Raw genomic sequence first — 21,950 nt, 5'->3', positions numbered from 1 at the left:
CGATTGTCAACGCGGCGAATGCGTAACGTAAGTTAACACAACATTACGTATACGCCGAGGTCTGCCTGCCAGTCGGTTGAACATCTTGATAGATGTGCGGTGAGTTTCTCGTGGCCAGCGGCAATTCCCCAGACAAATTTCATGCGCCTCAACTTCCCCTTTTGAAGGTTAAAGTTCAGGGGAGGCGCGGGTCCACGGTTAGCTTTCACCTGAGCCAGCTTGACTGGGCGACGGCGACGGCGACGACGACTCTATCCAGAGGCAGCTCGTCCGGGAGTGCGGGTTTGTTTTCGTTTACTATCTGGGTCCGTGCAAACCTAATTAGGCAAGTCAACGAAGAGAGCGAAGCTCTCTCTTAAATGTTAACCCAATGTTAGGCAACCCATTCAAGCTTTAAGCTCTCCCAAAGTGTTATACACAGCTGTTATGCAGTTTACTGCTAGCTTTTGCTTTTATTCCATAAGCTTTATTGGCTGAACTTGCAGCCACTCACAACAGCTTTTAAGCTTTTAGATAATGGTTATAAACTCGGGATTCATAAACGAAAAACCCATAAAATCATTTTGATCCAAATTCATCATGAAGAGCTTGTCGGTAGGAGTTAAATCCGTTTTCTCCTTGGTGAAAGCTTCATCAAAGTTGCTGATGTCCTTGCGATGTTTCTAAAAATATTCAATTTAGTTGTGAGCTAGAATAAAATTTCAAATACCAACAATTCTGGGCACAATGGGTGGCTCCATTTCGCATGCTTCCGCCTTGTCCCAATCGATGAGGCGAAAGAATGGATGCGTTGTAATCTCCTGCCTGGCATAGCGACCTGCACCCAAGCGATTATTGGGCTTCTTGGCCAGGAACTGTTGCAGAAGGATAAAGTTAATAAGCAATTTAACATAATTACTGTTAAGTCTTACGCTTGTAATGATATCCATGGCCTCCTGCGAGAAGTGCTTGGGGAAAATGGCTTTCTTGTCCTTGATGTTGCGGAAGACAGTGGCCTCATCGTCGCCCTCGAACGGAGCCTGTCCCGCCATCATCTCGAAGAGCAGCACACCATAGGACCACCAATCAGCACTCATTGAATAAGGATCATAGCTAACAATCTAAATGGGGGATAATTGGTTTAGTCGAGGCTCTTTCGGTGAGGATGGATCAGTCCCACCTCTGGTGCCATGTAGTTGGGTGTGCCGCAGAAGGTGCGCGTGGTGTTGCGATCGCTGACGCCTTCCTTGCTGAGACCGAAGTCGACTAGCTTCACATGGCCCTCCGCATCCAGCAGCACGTTATCGAGCTTCAGATCGCGATAGATGATATCGTGTTCATGGAGGAAAAACAGAGCGATGGCAATTTCCACTGCATAAAAACTAAGTGAGACGGAAGACTGATTAATCTAGGGTAGAGCAAGGACGACATTTATATTTACGTTGCCACCGACTCCTTGAAGCGGCCATATTGCTGCATGTGGTACATGAGGTCGCCGCCCTTGCAGTACTCCATGACAAAGAAGAGGCGGTCCATGGTCTGGAAGCAGGAGTGCATGGCCACGAGGAAGGGTGGCCTGCCCGACAGGGCCAGGATGCGCTTCTCATTCATGGGCAGCTCCATGTCGTCCGTTTGTATGATGACATCCTTGCGCAGCACCTTCACTGCGTACAGCTCATCCGTGCCGCGACGCTCGGCGAGCAGCACCTTGCCAAAGGAGCCCTTGCCAATGACCTTGACAAAGTTGAAGTCGGCAGCGCGTATCATGTCCCGCTTGCTCATGTTGTGAGGCATGTCCTTGTTGTCCATGCGCCGCTTCTCATTGGGCTTACGCTCGTGCTGGAGTTGAGGGGGTTTCGTTCAGTAGAGGGGAAGACTAGGAAGTGGGCTTAGCTCACCTGCACTTCGTCACGCAGACGCGCCATGTCGTTGATGACATCCACGCAAGGTATGTTGTAGTGCTCGCCCTCAACCTGAGAGAGGAATTTGTACCAGCCATCGATGGGCTCCTTCTGCAGCTCCTCCAGACTGAATGAGAACGATCCCATGAAATCGTTGCGGGATGTGCGATCCCAATCCCAAACCTCAATCAGCAGACGTTTGTCCTTGTCCTGCGGCTGAAGATCACTGCGAGAAAAGGAGCTATAGGACTTGTGGCTGGAGTAATTTCGAGTTGCTCACAAAGTGAATGTCTCATTGAACACCGGATTGAGATTCTTCTGTATGGTCTTGGTCTTCTTCTTGGTGCGTCCGGAGCGATCCGGATGCATCTGCACGGCAATGTAAGGATCGCTGAAGCCGTTGGTGTCCATGGGTATGAGGTTCGCTGCCTCCTTGACTAGAGTGCGGATACGTGAGTAGGGTATATATGATTCCTCTTCTATTATCTACTCACTCTCTACTTTCAGATTGTTGCCCTTGAGCTCCACGTAGAGCAGCAGCTTGCCGCGCACTTCGCTAATGTCCGCTCCGCACATGGGCGGCACTTGCGCCTGGCACTGGTGATGCACATTCAGATTGCAGTCTGCACAGGCAACAATTAAGAAGACGTGAACGTCGCACTAATTATCCTGATCCACTTCGTACTCACTCTCGCACTTGACGCCCTGATGGGCAACGCCGTGCAGCAGCATGCCGCACTCATCGCAAAACGTGGGCGTGGTGTAGGTGGTGGAGATCCAGCCGTGCTTCACCTTCGCGCAGTCGGCATCGAAGTCGGTGTCCTTGCCAGGACACTTAAACACCACAAACTTGCAGCATTTCTGATGTATATTAAAGCGACATTCTGTGTGGCAATTGCAACTGATTAGGCTGCCATATTCATGGATTAACGTTTCAACCTACCCTCGCACTGAAAGCCTTGCTTGCCAAAGCCCCTGAAATCCGGCGCCGTTTTTGCGGTGCATGCAACAATGCAAAGAAAGTAACGAAACGTGTCAACTTACAGAGCGCTAATTTAATTAGGCGATGCATCGCCAGCAACAACAACAAATGCCACAACGGCAACGGAAGGTTAAAGTGTTCTAATCGGACATTAGCGACTAACTGATACCCAGCCCTTGAGAAATGATTGTGAAATATTTTAATCTCATTTAAATTCACTCAGCTCTTCATATAATTTTAACGATTTGGTTTTTTATATACGCTTTGCCACCGAACCTTCGTTACTTTCTAACAAATCAATTTCCATTGTATAAATAGATATATGTTCATAAAAAATAAATAAATTATTTTAATGGCAGCAGACCTGATTCCTATAATTTCTGTTCTCAGTTAAACCATATCAAATCTCACATCAATCTGATATATATATATATATAATAATAAAACCGACGTTATTGTTGAGATAAAAAAAAATTTTATTCTTAATAACTTATGTACAATCGGTCTTAGAGCTGAGTTGAAAACTGAAGTTGAATTGATGATTTGTTTGTCTTATATAGCTAGAAATATGTATCGATGGTGGCGTGATTGTGGCGAAGTGAGTGGCCTGATCGGTGACTCCCAAATATGCTGCGTATGCAGTTCCCACGGGAAGGGTTTAGTGCGTTGGAGTGCGATTCGTTTGTATGTGTGGACGATGGGATGATTGTTGCTGAGGCGATTTGTTTATAAGTAGTCGCTAGGGCGATTTGTTTATGTTGAGTGGCTTTGGTGCAGAGTGATGATTGTTGCTGAGGCGATTTGTTTATGTTGAGTTATGAAGGGGATCGTGGCTTTGGTGTCGAGTTTAAGTGTGGGTGAGTGCTGATGCATATATTACTTCCCCATCCTAAAGAGATTAGCCTGTCCTCAGGCGGAAAATGTAGGGTACAATTGTGGTATGGTTTCTAATGGTGCATGAATTTCGGGGAGTGGTTGCTCTTCTGGTGTTGAATTACTTGATGTTATAGCTGTTTCGTGTCTTATAATAATTTTCTTAGATATTGTTTTAAATTTAATGATTACAAATAGTATTAGACTTATAATAGTAATTATAAAAGTTGTAGTGGTTATAATATTGAATGTCTTATTATATTTAGTATTTTCTAAAATTATTTGCTTTGTTTGTAGTAATGATATTGGTTCTGTTTTTGTGATATTATTTGTTACATAGATAGTTTGTGTGTAGTCGGAAAGTGTGTTTACAATTGAGATGTTATTTATTTGAAGGCTACAATCATATATTTTAATTATATTATTGCCCTGAATATTAATGTTATTTTTATTACAGTTTTGAATGATTTCTGATTTTGGGTAGTTCCAAGTTACAATAATGTTCGGTTCTATATAATTGATTTGGTATGTTTTAAATGTTTTGGTATATTTACATTCTGTTGATTTTTGAGTGATTATGCTACTTATACAATCGTTTGTTTCTTGTTTCTTTGTGGCTCTTATATATGCTTTATTATTTAAGATGTAGTAAGTCTCAAAAGTATTTTCTATTAATGTATTATTTTGGTTATCTGGGTATGGTAAAATCTTATAAAGTGGTGTTTTGCTTATTTTCTTCGGTACATGCGAAATTATGAATATTTCGTTTGTGTCTGACTTAAACCAAGTAGAAGTCTTTATGTTTAGAAAACTGATAGTAGTAATATGGTGATTTCTGGAATTAATTGTCGTATTTACTTTCGTTAGTCTTTTTTTTTCGTTTGAATTTTGATTTGTAATGTGTAGTTTGTCGTCCTCTATTAGTTTCTATGTAATGTTTTTCGTCAGTTTGTGTTATTTGTCCTGTCTTCTTGAATGGAGTCGTTGTTTTAGTTTTAACTAATGGGGCGTGCTTATAGTCTGTGTCTATTTCGAAGTCGATTCGGTTTTTGTTGAGATTTTTGATTTGATTTATCTTATTTGCTTGTGTATTATATTCAGGTGTACCTGCGTATATAAATATGTCAGCTGGGGTTCTGTTTGTTGTCAAGTGTTTTGTCTTATGGTTATAAATATATAGAATGGTTTCGAATTTCGTCTGTTTGTTTTCTATGTCGGATTCTGTATTAATAATTCTAAGTTTTTCGTTAATTGTTCGGTGGAATCTTTCTATGTCTGAAATACCGTTTTTGCTAGTGGTGATATTAATTTTTACCTTTTCAGATTGTAACCAAGCTTGGAGAGCTGCGCATATAAATGCTGAATCTTTATCTGCTTTTATTTCGATGGGCTTTCCCATGTCATTGAAAATTTTTATGATTGCTCTTTTAGTTTCGAGCCAATCACGACTGTTTACTTCTACTAAGTTTCCGTATTTTGAATATATGTCAATGCAAGATAAAAATTGTCTGTTGTCAATTAAATAAAAGTCCATGACGTATTTGTCTCTGGGATTGTATACTTCTGGAGTGATTTCAAAAGTCAGTTTTGTGTTTCTGTTTTCAGTTTTAGATAGATTGCAAATTTCGCATTCGTTAATGATATTTTGTATTAGATTTTGGTGGTCTGGAAAGTAATATTTTTCTCTGAACCAGTTGGTCGTTTTTGTAATACCTGGGTGGAGTAATTTCTTATGGTTTGAAAGAATTATTTCTTTAAATTCTGCAAAGGTGAGGATATCTTGTAATTTTGTTGAAGTTCTTAACGTTTTCGTTTTACTATCGGGATTTATAATATCAGCGTAAGTTTTTTGGAATATTGGGAAATCTGAGAGGTGATGAAAGTATAAGGCATTATTTTTTAAACAAAGATATTCTTTAATTATGTTTTTGGCAAATGTATCTGTCATTTCTATATATGTTACTTTTATTTTTGTTTTGTGGAAATAATGTATTATGTCGATTTTGTCTTCGTTACCTTTTATAAATTCGATTTGTCTGTTATATAAGTTTAAAGGTCTTTCTGAAATAGGTATTAAGTTTTGATTGTCTTCTTGAGCACTATGAATGGTTGCTCGGGAACTGTTAATTTCTTCTCCTAAAAGATTTTCTTCTAGTTTGATTCTAGAGAGGGCATCTGCTACGTGGTTTTCCTTTCCTGGTAGATATTTTATAGTATAGTCGTATTCATTTAATTTAATCTTCCATCTTTGTAATTTCATGTTTGGTTCTTTAATATTGTGTAGCCATACTAGTGGTTTATGATCGCTAAGGATTTGGAATTTTCGACCGAAGAGATATGGTCTGAAGTATTTGGTAGCCCATACGATGGCTAATAGTTCTTTTTCTATTGCTGAATAATTGAGTTCGTGATCATTTAAAGTTCTACTTGCGAAACAGATTGCTTTGTGGTCCTGTGAGAGGACTGCTCCTATAGCCACATTACTTGCGTCTGTGGTTAGAGAGAAAGTTTTATTGAAATCTGGATAGATTAGTATTGGGTCATTCGTTATAAGTACTTTCATTTTCTCAAAAGCTGAGATGAATTCTTGGTTAGTTATATCAATTTTGGATTCCTTTTTCAATCCTAGAGTGAGTGGTTTTGCTATTTTGGCAAAATTTGGAATAAACTTGCGGTAAAATCCGCAAAGACCTAGGAACGATTTAATTTCTTTTGGTGTCTTAGGAATTGGAAAATTTACTATAGCTGCTACTTTATCGGGATTAGGTTTGATTCCTTCTGTTGTTATTATATGTCCTAAGAATTGTGTTTCCTTTTTTAGAAATTCGCATTTGTCTAGTTGGAGTTTTAAATTTGCTTTGCGTAATCTGTCAAATACCTTTTTTATGGAAGCTAGGTGTTCATCTAGTGAAGTTGAGAATATGATTATGTCGTCGAGGTAAACTAGACAGTCTTTGAAGATTAAGTCTTCTAAAAGGTTATTCATACATCTTTGAAAGGTTGCAGGGGCGTTTTTTAACCCGAAAGGCATACGGGTGAATTCGTAATGCCCTTGTTTTGTTGAGAATGCAGTTTTTGCGATTGATTGAGGGTCCATTTGAATTTGATGGAAGCCCTTTGCTAGATCGATAGTGGTAAAATATTGGCATTTGCCAAGTTTATCAAGGATTTCATCCATGATGGGTATTGGGTATTTATCATCTATTGTGATTTCATTAAGTCCACGATAGTCAATGACTAATCGATACTTTTTTTCTTTGGAAGCGTCCTCTTTTTTAGGTACGATCCATATGGGTGAACAATAGGGTGAATTAGATTTTCTAATGATTCCCTGTTCTAACATTTCGTTAATTTGCTTGTTGACTTCTTGGTCAAGAATTTGAGGGTGTCTATAAGGGTATTTATAGATGGGGTCCTCATGTTTGGTTATTATTTTATGTTTGATTGTACTAGTAAAGGTCAAATTTTCACCTTTTCTGTACTGAATGTCACTATAGTCGTGAAGTATTTTTTTTAATTTATTTGTTTCTTCTGGATTTAGATGGTCCAGTCTGTATTCGTATTTTTCTTCAATATTATTATTTATTTCGTACGAAAATAAGTCGTACTCGAATTCTGTTGGAGGGTAAGGGGTTTCATTGGAAATTTCTTTATTATATTTGAATTTGAAAGTGTAGTTCCCTACGGTTATGTTATCTTCTGCATAATTAATGATGGCTTTGGATGCCGAGAGGTAATTTCTACCTAATAGTATATCGTAACTGTCTGAGAAATTGTGACAATAGAATTTTTGTATAGTGGGGCAGAGTTTGCTGCTTGCGAATGAGACGCTTTTATTGAGTTCTATTATACCTTTAATGGTTTGAACTTTTAGATGTTCTTTAGTTTCTGGGAAATTGAAAAAGTTTTTGTTAATAAGGTTTATGGAAGAACCTGTGTCTATTATGCATTTAAGGGGTGTATCATTTAAGATGAGTCTGATGTAGGGGTTTGTTCGATTGGTGTTATCGGTCTGGTTTGATCCGAGGCAGATTGATGAAAATTTTCTGACCAATCCATTTTAGTCTGTCCGCTGTTGCTTTCTCTAATTCGTTTAGTTGGTTGGTTAGGGAAAGGACTTTGAGTTTGGGTGGTCTGTTGATAGTTTAGAGGATTTTGTTGCGTTTCGTGATTTAATTTGCTACGGAACTCAGTATAAAGTTGTTGGTTAGTAGGATTATTCTGTCCTGTTGAAGTGGATTGATAATTATTTTGTTTGTAATTCGTTTGATTTTGTGTTGGTTTATAATTATTTTGAGTTTGGTTTTGTTTAGAATAAGTTTGAGAATCAGTTGACTTCGAAGAGTACTTGGGTTTGTCTGCGAAACTATTTTCATATAAGCCTTCTCTTTGGGCTACTTGTTTTAAGTTAGACACTGTTGAAATATCAAACTTCGCTAAAGTCATATAGAGCCTATCTGGTAACTTTCTAGTAATAACTTCTTTTACTGTATTATTCATTGCATTTATATAGAGTGTAGCATTGGCGGGGTTGCCTTCTAATGTTAATTTGTTTACAATTATGAATGTCTTATGTTCTAATTCTTCGATAAACTTACGAAGACTTCCGTTGAAATTGGTGTTGTACAAACGTCGTAGAAGTTCCTCGCAAGGTGTGTGAGTTTTGAACTCACTGATCAGGGCGGATCGAAGACTAGTCCAACCAGTGGCTTGTGTGAGTTGGGACACTCGTTGTGCTGCTCCAGTTAGTAGCATCTCGATGGTTCCATACATTAGGCTATGCTGGCGGACGTCTTTTGTTGGATATAGTTGTATTATATAGTCGATGCGTCTGATGAAAGCACTTAATCCGTTGGTGTCACCGTCGAATATAGGCACCTGCCTTAGAAGAGTTAGGGCCTGATTGAGGTGGGTCTCCGACAATTCCAGAGTCATGGTGGAGCCGTTTAATTGGTTCTTAAGCACTTGTTTGTTTGAGAGTTTTTTTTTTTTTTTTTTTTTTTTAAATAGTTAGCTCACTATTAGGTTACACACAGTTGGCACGAAATTGTGAGTGGGTTTCTGTTCTTTTGATTGTTTCGCTTAATTGGATCAATCGTTATTAGTTGAACAGTTTTTGGTTTTGTTAATTCACTTTTAACTTGCACACAGTTGGCATTTAATTGTGATTGAATTATTCGTTCACTCGATTATTTCACTTAGTTGGATTAATCGTTTATAATTGAACGGGTTGTTAATTTTTTTTTGATATAACACTTATGACTTTTTGGGATCGAGCGATATGTAAGTCCCGGACACAAATGTTATGTAGTGGTTGGTTTCCACTACGCAGAACTTCTAAATAGTCCAACGGGTCTATATTTTAACTAGAAGTCTGATTGCACACGCGAGAGGTCACGTAGTACTTTAGCGGATTGAAATGATGATCTTGTATTCACCAAATCAATCCTACCGGCTGCGCCAATAATAAAACCGACGTTATTGTTGAGATAAAAAAAAATTTTATTCTTAATAACTTATGTACAATCGGTCTTAGAGCTGAGTTGAAAACTGAAGTTGAATTGATGATTTGTTTGTCTTATATAGCTAGAAATATGTATCGATGGTGGCGTGATTGTGGCGAAGTGAGTGGCCTGATCGGTGACTCCCAAATATGCTGCGTATGCAGTTCCCACGGGAAGGGTTTAGTGCGTTGGAGTGCGATTCGTTTGTATGTGTGGACGATGGGATGATTGTTGCTGAGGCGATTTGTTTATAAGTAGTCGCTAGGGCGATTTGTTTATGTTGAGTGGCTTTGGTGCAGAGTGATGATTGTTGCTGAGGCGATTTGTTTATGTTGAGTTATGAAGGGGATCGTGGCTTTGGTGTCGAGTTTAAGTGTGGGTGAGTGCTGATGCATATATTACTATATATATATATATATATATATATATATATATATATATATATATATATATATATATATATATATATATAGAAAATGCATTTAATATGTAAAATTGGCACTTGAAATATTTCGTTCATTATATTAATGTAAATTTCATTTTTATTTAAATTATATTCATCTAATATAAAATAAATATATAAATATATATTTTTTAGTATACTTTGACATAAAAATGAATTCCAGCAGAAATTTTTTCCCCACATAGAAGTGCGAGTAGAATTTTCATAGCATATTGGCTTAAATAGCATTGAACATTTTTCGATTTCTTCTCGAAGGTCTCAAATCGGATTTCAATAATCGATAATTGCGGAATGAAGGAATATATAAATATAAGAGCATCTAAATATTTTTAATTCAAAGTCGTCAATTATTTCCTAGATTAATAGCCAAGACCCGCTAAAGGCAAAGCAAGTGGAAGGATTTCATGAGACCCTCTGCCATGCATTTTCATAGGGAATACAACCGACACAAAACCTTGCACAATCTCAGAGTCAGGAGTAAATGGGTCGCGGCTGTCGTTGTGGTTGCTCCGATTGTGCTGGTGCTTGTCGCTGCTGTGGCTGGGACTGTGGTTGCGTGGTTGCCGGCTCACTTACCAGATGAAGTCCTTGCAGTGGCCACAGTAAGTGGGCTGCTTGAAGAAGCGCACCGCAAAGTGATGTCCGTTCACAACCTCCAGGCCTTTTCGCTTCATTGCGCCCTTGCGCAAGCGATTCTTCATATAGTTGACGATGTTGGCTTCGCCGGCGATTTCCACCAGATTCACCGGCACCTTGCCCGCTCCTGCTGCCGCGGGCACCTTCAGTGGTGCAGGACCAGCTGCGGCAGCGCTCGAGGGCAGCACCGTAGCACCGGGCGTGGCCACAGCTGCAGCAGCCATAGCTTAAAGGATCGCGACGAGAGAGGATCAAAAAACTGTTTTCCGTATGCCAAACTGTGCTGTGCCAAGCACTAAAGCCAACTGACGCGCAGCAGTTGGCCTCACATTAGCAGCGGAACAGAAGAAACCCATCAAGTGCCGTAGTTGAAGAGCTTCCCTATAGACACACCACTACATATATGTATGTACATATATATAGAGAAATAATCCCTTTTAATTCACTGCTATTTTTAGGTATTCAACATCAAAGAAAAAAGATTTTGCGCTCTCCACTTGAAATGCCATTTTGCAACATTTTTGAGCGTGACTCAATGGACTCTTTGGTTAGCTTTGCATATACATATATTACCTAAAGTTAGAGGTAAAAAAAAGCTTAAATTGTGAAAGAGTTTCTCAGCATTCCTTAACCATGTGATTATCTTCTTTTTTTTTTATTTGCACAAAACATTAAAATTTTATAATGTCAGAAAAAAGTTAGGAAAACATTATATGGTTAATTGCTAAAATGTATTTTATTCGTTTTTTAACAATAATATAAATGGGTTTTTTTTTTTTTTAAATAAATCTAAAATCTAATGTTTTCTTTAGTTTAATATGCATTTGTATTATTTAGTTTTTTCCGTTAAACTAAAAACCTGAAAAAATTTTTTTCACAGTTTATCAGATTGTTTATCTGAAGCAGTTAAAAATAAAAGCTCGCCAATAACTGTTATTCGCTTACTTCTTTGCGCTATTTTCCTGAGGTTAACTGAAAAATCACATCCAATCGCTCTCGCCCTGAGTGTTTTTATTTTCTGTTGGTCGCTTTGAGTTGAACTCTAGGAGGCGATACGATTGACACTCGCACATCACATATACATGCATACGCATGACTACCAAACACAATCCCCGCATACTTTTATTATTTGATCAAAAATAATTGGTTTTTTAAATATTATTAATTATTCAATACAAATAAGCCCCATGAGCTGATTTGATACGTAAATTTTTAATAAATAAAAAACAGAAAAATATCAATAAACTACAATTAGTTTTCGACCTTGAAATCATAGAAAATTGTGGAATCAGTTTTAAATTGCTTCAGCGTTGTATATTTTTCCATTTATTGCTAGGTAAGTAAATATTTGATTTTTATATTTACCTAAATCTTTTGCGAATTTTAATTAATATTCCAAAAGCAATTTATGGCTTCACAAGAGCTTTATTTATGAAAAAGTTTTTGCCCTTTGTTCAAATTGGCAATTGGGCAAAAGTTTTCGGCAAACATTTGCCAAAGATAAGTGTAAACAATTTTGAGTAAGGTCAGGGGAATAAGCTGTGTGCTGGCTACTTGGCTGTGGCAGCATGGCAATGCGACAATCCGTGGCATGCAGCTGCAGCAGCTGCTGCCTTCCACACACACCCACCCGAACACACACATACACACACATAGGGCGTATGTGTGATGTGCATGTGCAGTCTGTGACGTCAATGGCTGTCTGTGAACGGGGACGTCAACAAACTTGGACAATGCCAATGATAGACGAAGCAGAGCTTCACTATCTGCCCGCTCTCTCTCTCTCTCTCTCTCTTTCTCTCTCTCTCTCTCTCTCTCTATCTCTCTCTCAAACTCGATCTCTCTTGTTTGCTGTCTTTCGCTTGATACACTTTTTTCGTTTATTTGTATGCTATTCTTCATTACTTTATGCGTTTAGTAGGATCCAGCGAACACATGGCGTATGATTGATATCGCAGTTTCTCCAGTCCCAACGTGTGTTGGCCAAGAAAAACCATTAACCTTAGCATGTGTAAATGCTTGTGTGTGTGTGTGTGTGTATTTATGTGTGCAACGAGCTGTGCGGCCTAAAAATATAAATAGAAAAGCAAAACGCAACAAAAAGCCAAATTGAGCACAAAGTGCAAAAGTTTTTAAGGACGCACACCACGAAATATGAGACACGCGCTAGAGTAAACATGTGTGTGTCTATCTCTGTATGTGTGTTTGTATGAGTGAGTGGATTTGCTGCGAAGGACACATACAGCAAACAAACAGGCGAAACAAATAAACCAACTGCAGGTTGCGGGCTGCTGCATAGTGAACCGAAAGAAGATTGAAAGAAATAAATAAACTGAGCGACCAGCAGAACTTGTGATGTGGACCAAAACAAACGCCGTTAAGCTTTAGAGATCGGCGCGTGATTGAAATAGTTACTGATGCAACGTGTCTATAAAGATTTGATATTACTAGAAAATTTTCAGTATGGAAAATAAGTTTATATTAGATCAAACTACAGATCTTTTAATGTTGAAGTAAATATTAAAACAAAACAAAAATAAAATAAAAATAGAAATGTAAAGCAAAGAATAATAATGAAATATTATTACTCTATGTTTTATATAAAAAACATAAAAATATATCAAACTTATATGTTATATGTCTATTACAATTTATATTCAAAATTGTTATCTACTTTAAAAAATTGCTTAATAATGGACACGTTAATCTCGTGCATATTTTCAATTTGGAATAACAAAAAGTCAGCCACGAAAGCTTTGAGGTATTTTTAGAAATTTGCTATGACGATTTATTAGTTTCGGCCTTGATTTGCGTGTTACTTAATATGCAAGCACTAATTGCTCGTGTCACGACACGCGCCCATCTCGAATAGAGTCGTAGCTAGCGCAGCTAAGCGGAAATAGAAGCGTTGTCAGTGAGTCGTTAAAAGCGCCCGCGAAACAACGAAGCAAATGCCATTAGAAATGGGCTGGCAACTGGTCGAATGCCCGTCTATCTGTAAAAGTGTATATGTGTGCATGTGTATCCACGTGTGTGCGTATCTATCTATGTATCCGTGGAGTGCACTTGCTCGCATCGACAAATGCTCGACAAACAAGCGACAGCCCATGCCTTCCCCTCCCATCCTCTCCTCCTTGAAACACCTGAGCACATTGCGTGGCAGACAGACAAATGTTGGAAGCGAACAAACGGACAGACACAAGAACAATGCAAATAGAATTTCTTGCTGCTGTTGTTGTAGCTGGCTTTCAATTTACGTCATCATTTCCATAGCGTCGCCGTGTTGTTGTCTTCGCATTGGTCGGACTTTTTTTTTTTCATTTTTGCATTTAGCAAAGCAGGCCACGCGAGAGTGTCGCTCACATTTGTTCTCACTTTCAAGAGAGAGTGAGAGAGGTTGCGCTCAGCGGGCATAGAACAGTTTGAGCAATTGTAGCACAGTTCAGTGTGGCTTTGCTTTCCAGTGACTTTGCTAATGTTAGTTTGCCTTTTCTTTTCCTTGCCATTCTGTTTGGGCATTTGGCAATTTGCTGTTGTTGTTGCTGGTTTGTTGACCTGCGCTCTTAAAACCTATTGATCTGCAGTAGCTGTGTGTGTGTATTTCCGTGAATGCTTGTATTTGCTGTTAACTAACATTGCCTGTTAGTTAACATGAAAATAGAACAACTATATATGTATGTAAATGTTTCTGCAGCAAGCAGATCATCTTTGCTCGCTGACAACATGTTACTATGTATTAATGTTAAATTATGAAGGAGAAAGAGCATGAAAGAGATTAATAGTTATCTCAAATTTACTTAGTGCATTTATTAAAATTTTCTTTAACAGCAGACTCAGTAATTCTGTTGCTACCTAATTCTACCGCAACATTTTGCAACACGTGCTGGCAGCATGTTGCTTAGATTGGCACATTTTATATGTTGCTTTTTCTGCAGTAACATTTTAAGCATAAGCTGTACACCTGAGCTAATTGAGTTGTCTTGCTAATTTACATCACAGCAAGTTCTCTAAGACTGCACTAATTGTTGTTTACACATTAATGAGAATATGTTGCGGCAACATTGTATATATGCTTCTAAGGCAACTTTAGACTCAAAAGCTTAAGAAACATGAAATGATAGAACTATTCTAGCAACATGTAGCTTAGCTTTGCTTAGTTCAGTAATATAATTCTATTTATTTTAATATTAATATTTTAATATTTCAAGAATTTTGTTAATGACAATCGTCAGTTTAATTTAACCTTTACCTCTTGGCCATTTATTTAGAATTATTATTGGTCCCACAAATTTAGGGTGGCATTCCACAGAAGGGCTAATAAAAAGCCACAGCAATTAGCAGAACAAGGCCCTAGCGATAATTAACAAGGGCTCGTAAAATTGAATTGTTGCAAAGTGACCGCAAAAGCAAACAAAAAGGATGAAAAAACAGTTGTAAGTTGTCGCAAATGTTGAGAACTGCGACAACTGTAAATGTGCCCCCAGTCTGTGATTTGTTTACCCACACACACACTCACACTCACACATAGATAATTTGATGACGTTTTGTTTACAACAAAATTGCCAAACTGTTATACGCAGAAAAGCAACTTTTGCCGGCTAACGGTATGTGAGTAGCTTCTGCGCATTTGCTTTGCGCTGCTTTGCTTTTGCTCTGGCCCGCTGGAAGCGTGAACGTTGCCCGCAGTCGTCTGCGAAGGCGCCACGCTGCATGTTGCACGACCGCGGCGCACGCGGCGTATACGTAACGTGCGAAAGGCCAACAGCTAACACCAAATTCGTGAGTTCCACAGGCAGAATAAACTAAGCTTGCAGTAAATAAAACTGAAAGTGCAATAACAAAATACAAGCGAAAGGCAAAGCATAACAAGTAACTGTAAAAGCAATGCAAGGCAGCGAGCCGCGTGCTGCTAGCATAAACAATCCGCACTGGAAGCGACGGCTAGCAACTTTAGCTACAGTAGCGCTGGAACTGCGTCCCTCACACATGCACATATACACACGCACACACAAACACACTCACACACGTTCAGAGGGACAGTTACGCAGCTTCCAGCGCTGGTTGCGTGGGAAACGGCGAAGCTTCTGTGCGACATTCAACGTTCTGCGTTCGTCGCCGACGCACGTGGCACGTGAAAGCGAAGTGAAAAGCGAAAAGTGCGCAAAAACTAACGCTGTCCCGCTCTCACACGCCATATCTCGCGCGCGCCTTACGCCGTGTGTGTGTGTGCGTGTATGTGTCTCTGTTTGAGTAGCTTAACTAAAATAAAAATACAAGTCAAACTAAACGCAGCGTGTAATCAGTGACAGTTTCTTTTGCCACGCCCCCGCTCAGCCCGCCCGCTGCGCTGCCTTTGCTGTGATTTACAGCGTATATGTATATATGTGCGTGTGCATGTGTGTGTGAGGGAGATAGAGAGTGTGCGTGCATGTGTCTCACTCGCGTGCGATTTCTAATTGAAATTAATGTTCATCTTCGCCTTGTAATTTGATACTGTCTAAAGCCAAAGCATAAATTTATTAGACTTTCTAATGCCAGGACTCTGGCAAATAATGACAAGCATCCCTAGCTCCAGGAACACCCTGTGCCACACTCCTAGAGCAAATTAAGCCAAACAAATGACCATTTGGAATGGACCTTTTCAAATTGCTCCAATTGTTCGCAACTAAATTGCTAGCGATAAGAGAATGTCATATGAATGTTGATTGGAATGTGAATTTCTGTTTCAGTTGCTCTTTGATAAATATTTAATAGAAATCATTTTGCAGTGCTGAATTATTGAGATTAAAATTTATATTTAATATGGTACATTGGTAAATAGGAATGTAGACTTAGTCTATTTTTCATTGCTGCCTGCCAAACATAAAGGAATATTTAATATATTTAAAATGTATATTAGCAGATATGAATTTTGTTTGGACGTATATCAAAATTTAAATATCTCAAATGTATTTGTTGTATACGTAGTAAACATGGAGATATTGATTGCCTGGAATTGAATCTCTTTAGATTCCTTTTCGCTTTCATTAGGCAAATAATTTGATACTTTTATTAGAGTCTCTTCACATTTCGGTAACCTTAATTAAATGAAAGTTAATTAATTAATTAAATTTGCTTTTGGCAAATCATCCCTCTCTTAGCTGCCACTTGATTTTAGATCTATCATAGAAATTTTCCAATTAAGAAAATGTTATAAAAAGTCTCATTAAAATTTCTCTGAATTTAATTGTAAATTAAATTCAGCCGACTCCATTCCAATCTTTGAGTAATTATTTTTCTCTTTTTCGGAAATATCTCTATATAATATTATATGTTTTTATGTAGGTGTTTTTTACGTGGAACCTCTAAATTTGGGTTCCTTTAATAGTCTTCCTTGAATATCCTTTTTCTGTCCTTTCGTGTGCCTTCCATAAAAAATTTAAATTGCAATGGGGAAAGAAATCCATGACGATTTCGAGGCGAAATGCGTTTGCGAAACACAATTTAGGTCTCGAGCATCTGTAAATACTCAAAACATGACATTTTGTAGTTGTGGCAGCCTTCCGACCTCCTCCACTCGCCCCTCCACGACCACGCCTTGAGGGAATATCAGAAAGCACTTACAACGCACTCAGATTCAAGTGTGGATGCAATCAACGTGTTGAGCCCCACATGATAAATTGTTTTCACAGGCGATTTGCAAAATCGAATGCAAAGTGAATTGCAGCATGCGAAGGAAACGGAAAAACAAATTGAATTGAAAAATTGTGCGAGTCGATAGGCAAGTGGACTGAGTACTGCCAGACAACAAAGGAACATAATGCGCTAGCTTCTGTTCTGCTTACATAATCATTATAATGAGACACTAGCCGGAGCAAAAAGCGAGAAAGAGAGAAAGCGCGTGAGATAGACAGACAGCCAGAGAGAGAGAGAAAGAGAGAGAGAGACAGACAGACAGGAAGCAATTGTCAATAACCAGCAAGCAATAATTCAACACCGAGAAGACAAGGACTACTCCCTCTCAGACAAGGATGCCCTTTGGACGTAAATCCCCACTGGAGGCGCTCGCCCTGCCCGGCGTTATGCTGGCCTACAAGTACAGCCAGTTCCGACAGAGACGACGTGAGGCGGCCAGTCGAAGGGTCACCGAACGGGAGCTCTCAGCCCTGCATCATAAAATCGTAAGTAACAAAACGATCCAAAAAGTATGCTAAGCTGCGCCCCAAAAAGTATGCTACGTAGCAAAACCTACACTAAGAAAAATTTATGTTATGTAACATGTATGCATATGGTTCATAAAAGCATTTATGTCATAAAACTTGAAATCGTTGTTAACAATATAAATAGAAGATTGTTAATGTTGCAAAAATACACTGAGCGAAATGCTTGAAAAATGTGATTAAAAATGCCAGTATATATTAGTTAGGTGCCACTATCATTACAATACTAGTTATTATATTATATTACGAATTCTTACTAATCTAGTAGTTCTACAGATATCTCTCGACTTAAAACTTCACAGTCTATCTACAGATAATTAGTTTCCATATTATACAAGATATATAGATTAAACATTAGGAGTATTCATATATGTGTATATATTTCTCTCTCTATTTACGCCTTTCATTCTGAGATTTCCGATTGCACAAGATTAAACAGCATATCAAAGCAGTTTATATACAAATATATACATATTTATATGTATTTCTTACGGTGTATTTCGCCTTTTATGCTCGGCACATAAAACGTGCAATAAAACCGTTGAATGATGCCGGAGCCTTTATCAAAGCTGCAGGCATCATTAGCTACAACAGCAACAACAACAGGAGGCAGTCCGACTTTTAAGTGCCTACAAAAAGCGTTGACTGCGCTGCGACTGAGCTGCCGCTGCCGCTGCCCCAGCCACTGCGCTGCTGCTGCTGACATCCCTTTGACATTTTAAAGTGCTTCCTGTTGTTGTTGCTGTTGTCTTCTTGTTTTTTATGTACAATATTCGTTTGTTTTGGTCTCACATTTAACTTTAGCAAATAGTTCGTAAAATAAAAAAAAAAACGTTCTATATAAATCGCCAAAGGTGAGGTTTAGCTTAGCTTTTGTCAAAGGTAAAATAAAAAATAAAAAATATAACCCAGGGAAGCTATAAAAAGTGTCGTAAATTTATGTGACATTTCATATAAAAGAGAATAAAAGTGTGAGTGAGTGTGTTTGTGTACGTGTGTATGTGTGTGTGCGTATGTGCGTATGTGTGAAAGTGTGAAATTATTTGCATTTTAGGCCAACATTCAAAATGTTGGCTTTTGCTCTAGGGGAAAGACATAAACAAACAAGAACTAAAATAATATGCAAAAATATAAGAAGCGAGCCCCAAGGGGAATTGAAGCCATAAGAAAACACTTGACAGAAAACAGTTGACACCAATGCGGATAGTTGAGGTAAATCGAATGGCGCCTAGGCTGCAAAATATAATAGAAGATTTGTAATATGCAAAATTAGGTGTGGAAATAAAATTGAGAATTTATACTTGAGCTTTTTTTTTTTTTAGGTTAGAATTAAATAAATGGAAATAAAATAAAATTCAATTGAGGGTAATATAAAAGCATCATTGATCGATGATGATATAATTGAATATACTGAAATGATGTGAATTATTCAATGGTCAATAATTAATATGCAATCAAATTTATAAGCACTATTTTAAGCTACTATGTATTTAACTAACATAATGTTTTATTATATAATATTATTGTATATAATGCTGATCTATAGGATTTTAATTCATATACGTATATGTTTCCTTATACTGTATAGAAGGATTTTTTCACAGGGATCATAGGATGTATAGAAATAAGAAACTAGTCAACAACTCGAACTAAAACCAGAACAATAATGTAAATACATCAATATTACAGCTAATATATTTCAATTTTCATGCTAACTCTTCATTTGCTAACTCACCTCATCATCCGTTCACTATTTCTATATAAATTCCAACTTCAACTTAAATATCTTGCAAACTGTTCTTATTCTGCCGAACTTCTTATTGCTTGTCAAGTAGAAAGAGCTATAGCCTGCCACTCGTTATCATAGACATAAACCATATGCATATCGTAGTACCAGATAAACACAAGTATTTCACTTTGTTCATTTACATGCTAGCAACACCAACAACTACAACAGCAACAACGACGACGAAATGAACAGCGCGAGCACTGCGAGAAAATGTGAGGCTCACTTGAGATTTTACAAGACTTGTTGAAAATTTATGACTTGCTCAAAAGGCGTAGGCAGGGAACCAAAAGAAAAAAAAAAACAGCCAGCCACAACACATACATATTTTTATACATATATACACACTCACACACACACACTTATATAAGGACTGCGAACTGGGCAATTGTAAATGCACAAAATACTTAAAAACTGGCTGAGTCCCACGCTGCCTGCTTTGCATAAAATCTGACGCGTGACTGTAATTTCAGCACGCGACCTTGAAAAGGCACAGCAAATACACACAGCCGAGACACACACACACGTAGACAGAGGGTTGGCACACGAAAATGCTTTTATGCAACATTAGAGCAAAAATTTACAGAAAAAAAGTGAGCTGCGTATTAAAATGCTTTTACAATTAAATGCCCAGCAAAATGCGAAATGCGAAAACTAAAATTACCTTTTTACCATCACCCAAATGTGTGTATGTGTGTCTGTGTGTGTCTGGGCCAACAATTAGGCTAATGCCAAGGGCCATGTGCGAGAGTCTAGAGCTAGAAGAGGACGGCCTGCAAATGGATGGCCCCAAAATTTATGCGCAACGCCTCAAAGCGAACGCAAATAAGGCAACGAGCAAAGTCAGGCAATGAAGCGAATGGGAAGCGAGGCTCAGGTAGGCCTCTATCTAAGCAATTTTGTCCTACAGCTAACTGGCATTTTAATTAGCTGACAAAGTGGAGAAGAAGACAGAGAGTCGAGGCACAGTGGAGTACAGGAAATGCTAGGCAATGAGCTCATTATGGTATTTGTCATGGCATTTCACATGCGACTCGTATTACGCTAATGCTTCAGAGAGCGAAAGAAACAGAGAGAGAGAGAGAGAGAGAGAGAGGGAATTGAAAGTGGGCAGGTATATTTGGCTATTAGACCTGCCTAACTACAGAGCTGGTCGACTATTATTACTTTTTAATTATATGCCATTTATTTAGAATACTGTTTTGTGTCACTTCGTTAAATTGAATTAAAAATTAATGTTTGCTTAAAAGCATAAATTAACAGCTCTTCACATTAGGGCAGCAATTTAATAGTTCAATGTAATTTATTTTATTATTATTATTATTATTATTATTATTATTATATTGTCATATCAATAATCGATGGTTTTGTATGTTTCGGTTGGTCAACTACAAACCCTGTAGATAGAGAGCTGCATATCCTAATTTACTATTTACTATAAAATTATACAAATATTCAATATGGAAGAAGGATTATTTTTCTCGATAAAATTCGCTGCAAAATTGAAGTGACAAATATGCTCGATATTTTATTTACAGACAGACTTGCATTCCAAACCTAATCGAAAGACCGTTATCATTTTTATACTATAGATGCAATCGATATACATTTATTTTATAATAAGATAACAGTTTAGCTATTCCCGACAAACTTCTGTCAGATTTGCCTTTCTTTATTAATTTACAATATATTTGGCTTTTAAGCTTCGCTTTATTAATAATAACAATAACTATGAAATAAACTCTCAGCTTAAATGTTAAGTTTATATATAAGCTAAAAGCTTTTTTCATAGCTATTGTGAGAAATAAAAGAATAAAAGTTTAAGGCGTAGGGTGAAGTTGTTTCGCAATTTTAAAATTATTATGTTAAGCTTGTAAGTCATTAGTGCGTTTCATGTATAGTTTATCAGACGCACTAACCCTTAAGCCACGTTTAAATTAGCTGACTTAGTAAGTGATGAACTGTGCTCTCAACAGCAGCTTCAATTACAATTGTGTTTTACAAACACCCAAAGATAACTACGATAAGTTTTAGAAAGTAATTTACGCAGTTTCTATTAAGTTTTCATAATAACCATCAGGATGTTCAACATTAAGTTGGAATCTTGTAAGTGTCTTCAGCACTTCGCTGGCTAATCCCCCAAAGTGCCTGACATTGCGTATACGACGCGCTGTACGCTCGCACGCATCTACATTTCCCAAATGCCATCAGCCTGACTAGAGAATAGGCCACAGCTGATTGCGAAGGCGCTGATGACGTCTAATTATGAGTAGAAGCTGCATATATATATATAGAGAGAGTGCTGTAGTACGCGGCGTATGCGCGATATGTTATTCATGCAAACTGGCATAAGATATGACGCATACGCACGCCTACTCCCTGGCTATTAAATGTTGATTAGCGAATGGCAGCAGGCTGCTAGCTGTCTCTCCGTTTAAAAGCAAAACGCTGTCAAATGTTAACAAGCAGCCAAGAATTTCTATGTTGACAACTCGCGTGACTCTGCAACATAAACAAAATAGAGATAAAGACACACAACACACGCCGTACAAATATTTGACCAATATTTGCGCCGTTGTTGCTTTTATTATGTCTTCGGCAGTAAAATTTATAATTTAGTTGGGCGG

General features: G+C 38.0%; 2 protein-coding genes across 2 annotated transcripts in view; one reads left to right on the top strand and one right to left on the bottom strand.

Moving 5' to 3' along the window:
- Positions 1–424: 424 nt before the first annotated feature.
- On the bottom strand, positions 425–10,654 carry inaC (inactivation no afterpotential C). The gene is made up of 11 exons (XM_089469553.1): positions 10,279–10,654; positions 2,824–2,855; positions 2,570–2,764; positions 2,375–2,503; positions 2,161–2,317; positions 1,878–2,106; positions 1,421–1,818; positions 1,160–1,361; positions 912–1,100; positions 714–854; positions 425–662 (listed from the first exon to the last, which is right to left on the bottom strand). Exons 1-11 carry the CDS (start codon positions 10,560–10,562, stop codon positions 510–512), a joined length of 2,109 nt encoding a protein of 702 aa, XP_089325679.1. The 5' UTR covers positions 10,563–10,654; the 3' UTR covers positions 425–509.
- A 4,324-nt stretch (positions 10,655–14,978) lies between these two features.
- LOC149268822 (uncharacterized) overlaps positions 14,979–21,950 on the top strand; it is a 32,853-nt gene continuing 25,881 nt past the window's right edge. Inside the window, exons 1-2 of the mRNA XM_089471496.1 lie at positions 14,979–15,117; positions 17,010–17,498. Of these exons, the coding sequence (XP_089327622.1) occupies positions 17,349–17,498 (150 nt within the window). The 5' untranslated portion in view covers positions 14,979–15,117; positions 17,010–17,348. The remainder of the gene's footprint in view (positions 15,118–17,009; positions 17,499–21,950) is intronic.

Source organism: Drosophila arizonae, chromosome 5 (genome assembly GCF_054131065.1).
Source record: "Drosophila arizonae isolate 15081-1271.41 chromosome 5, UAZ_ARI_1.0, whole genome shotgun sequence".
NCBI lineage: Eukaryota > Metazoa > Arthropoda > Insecta > Diptera > Drosophilidae > Drosophila > Drosophila arizonae.
Note: the sequence above shows the minus strand (reverse complement) of the source record. Positions and strands in the feature narration are given on the sequence as shown.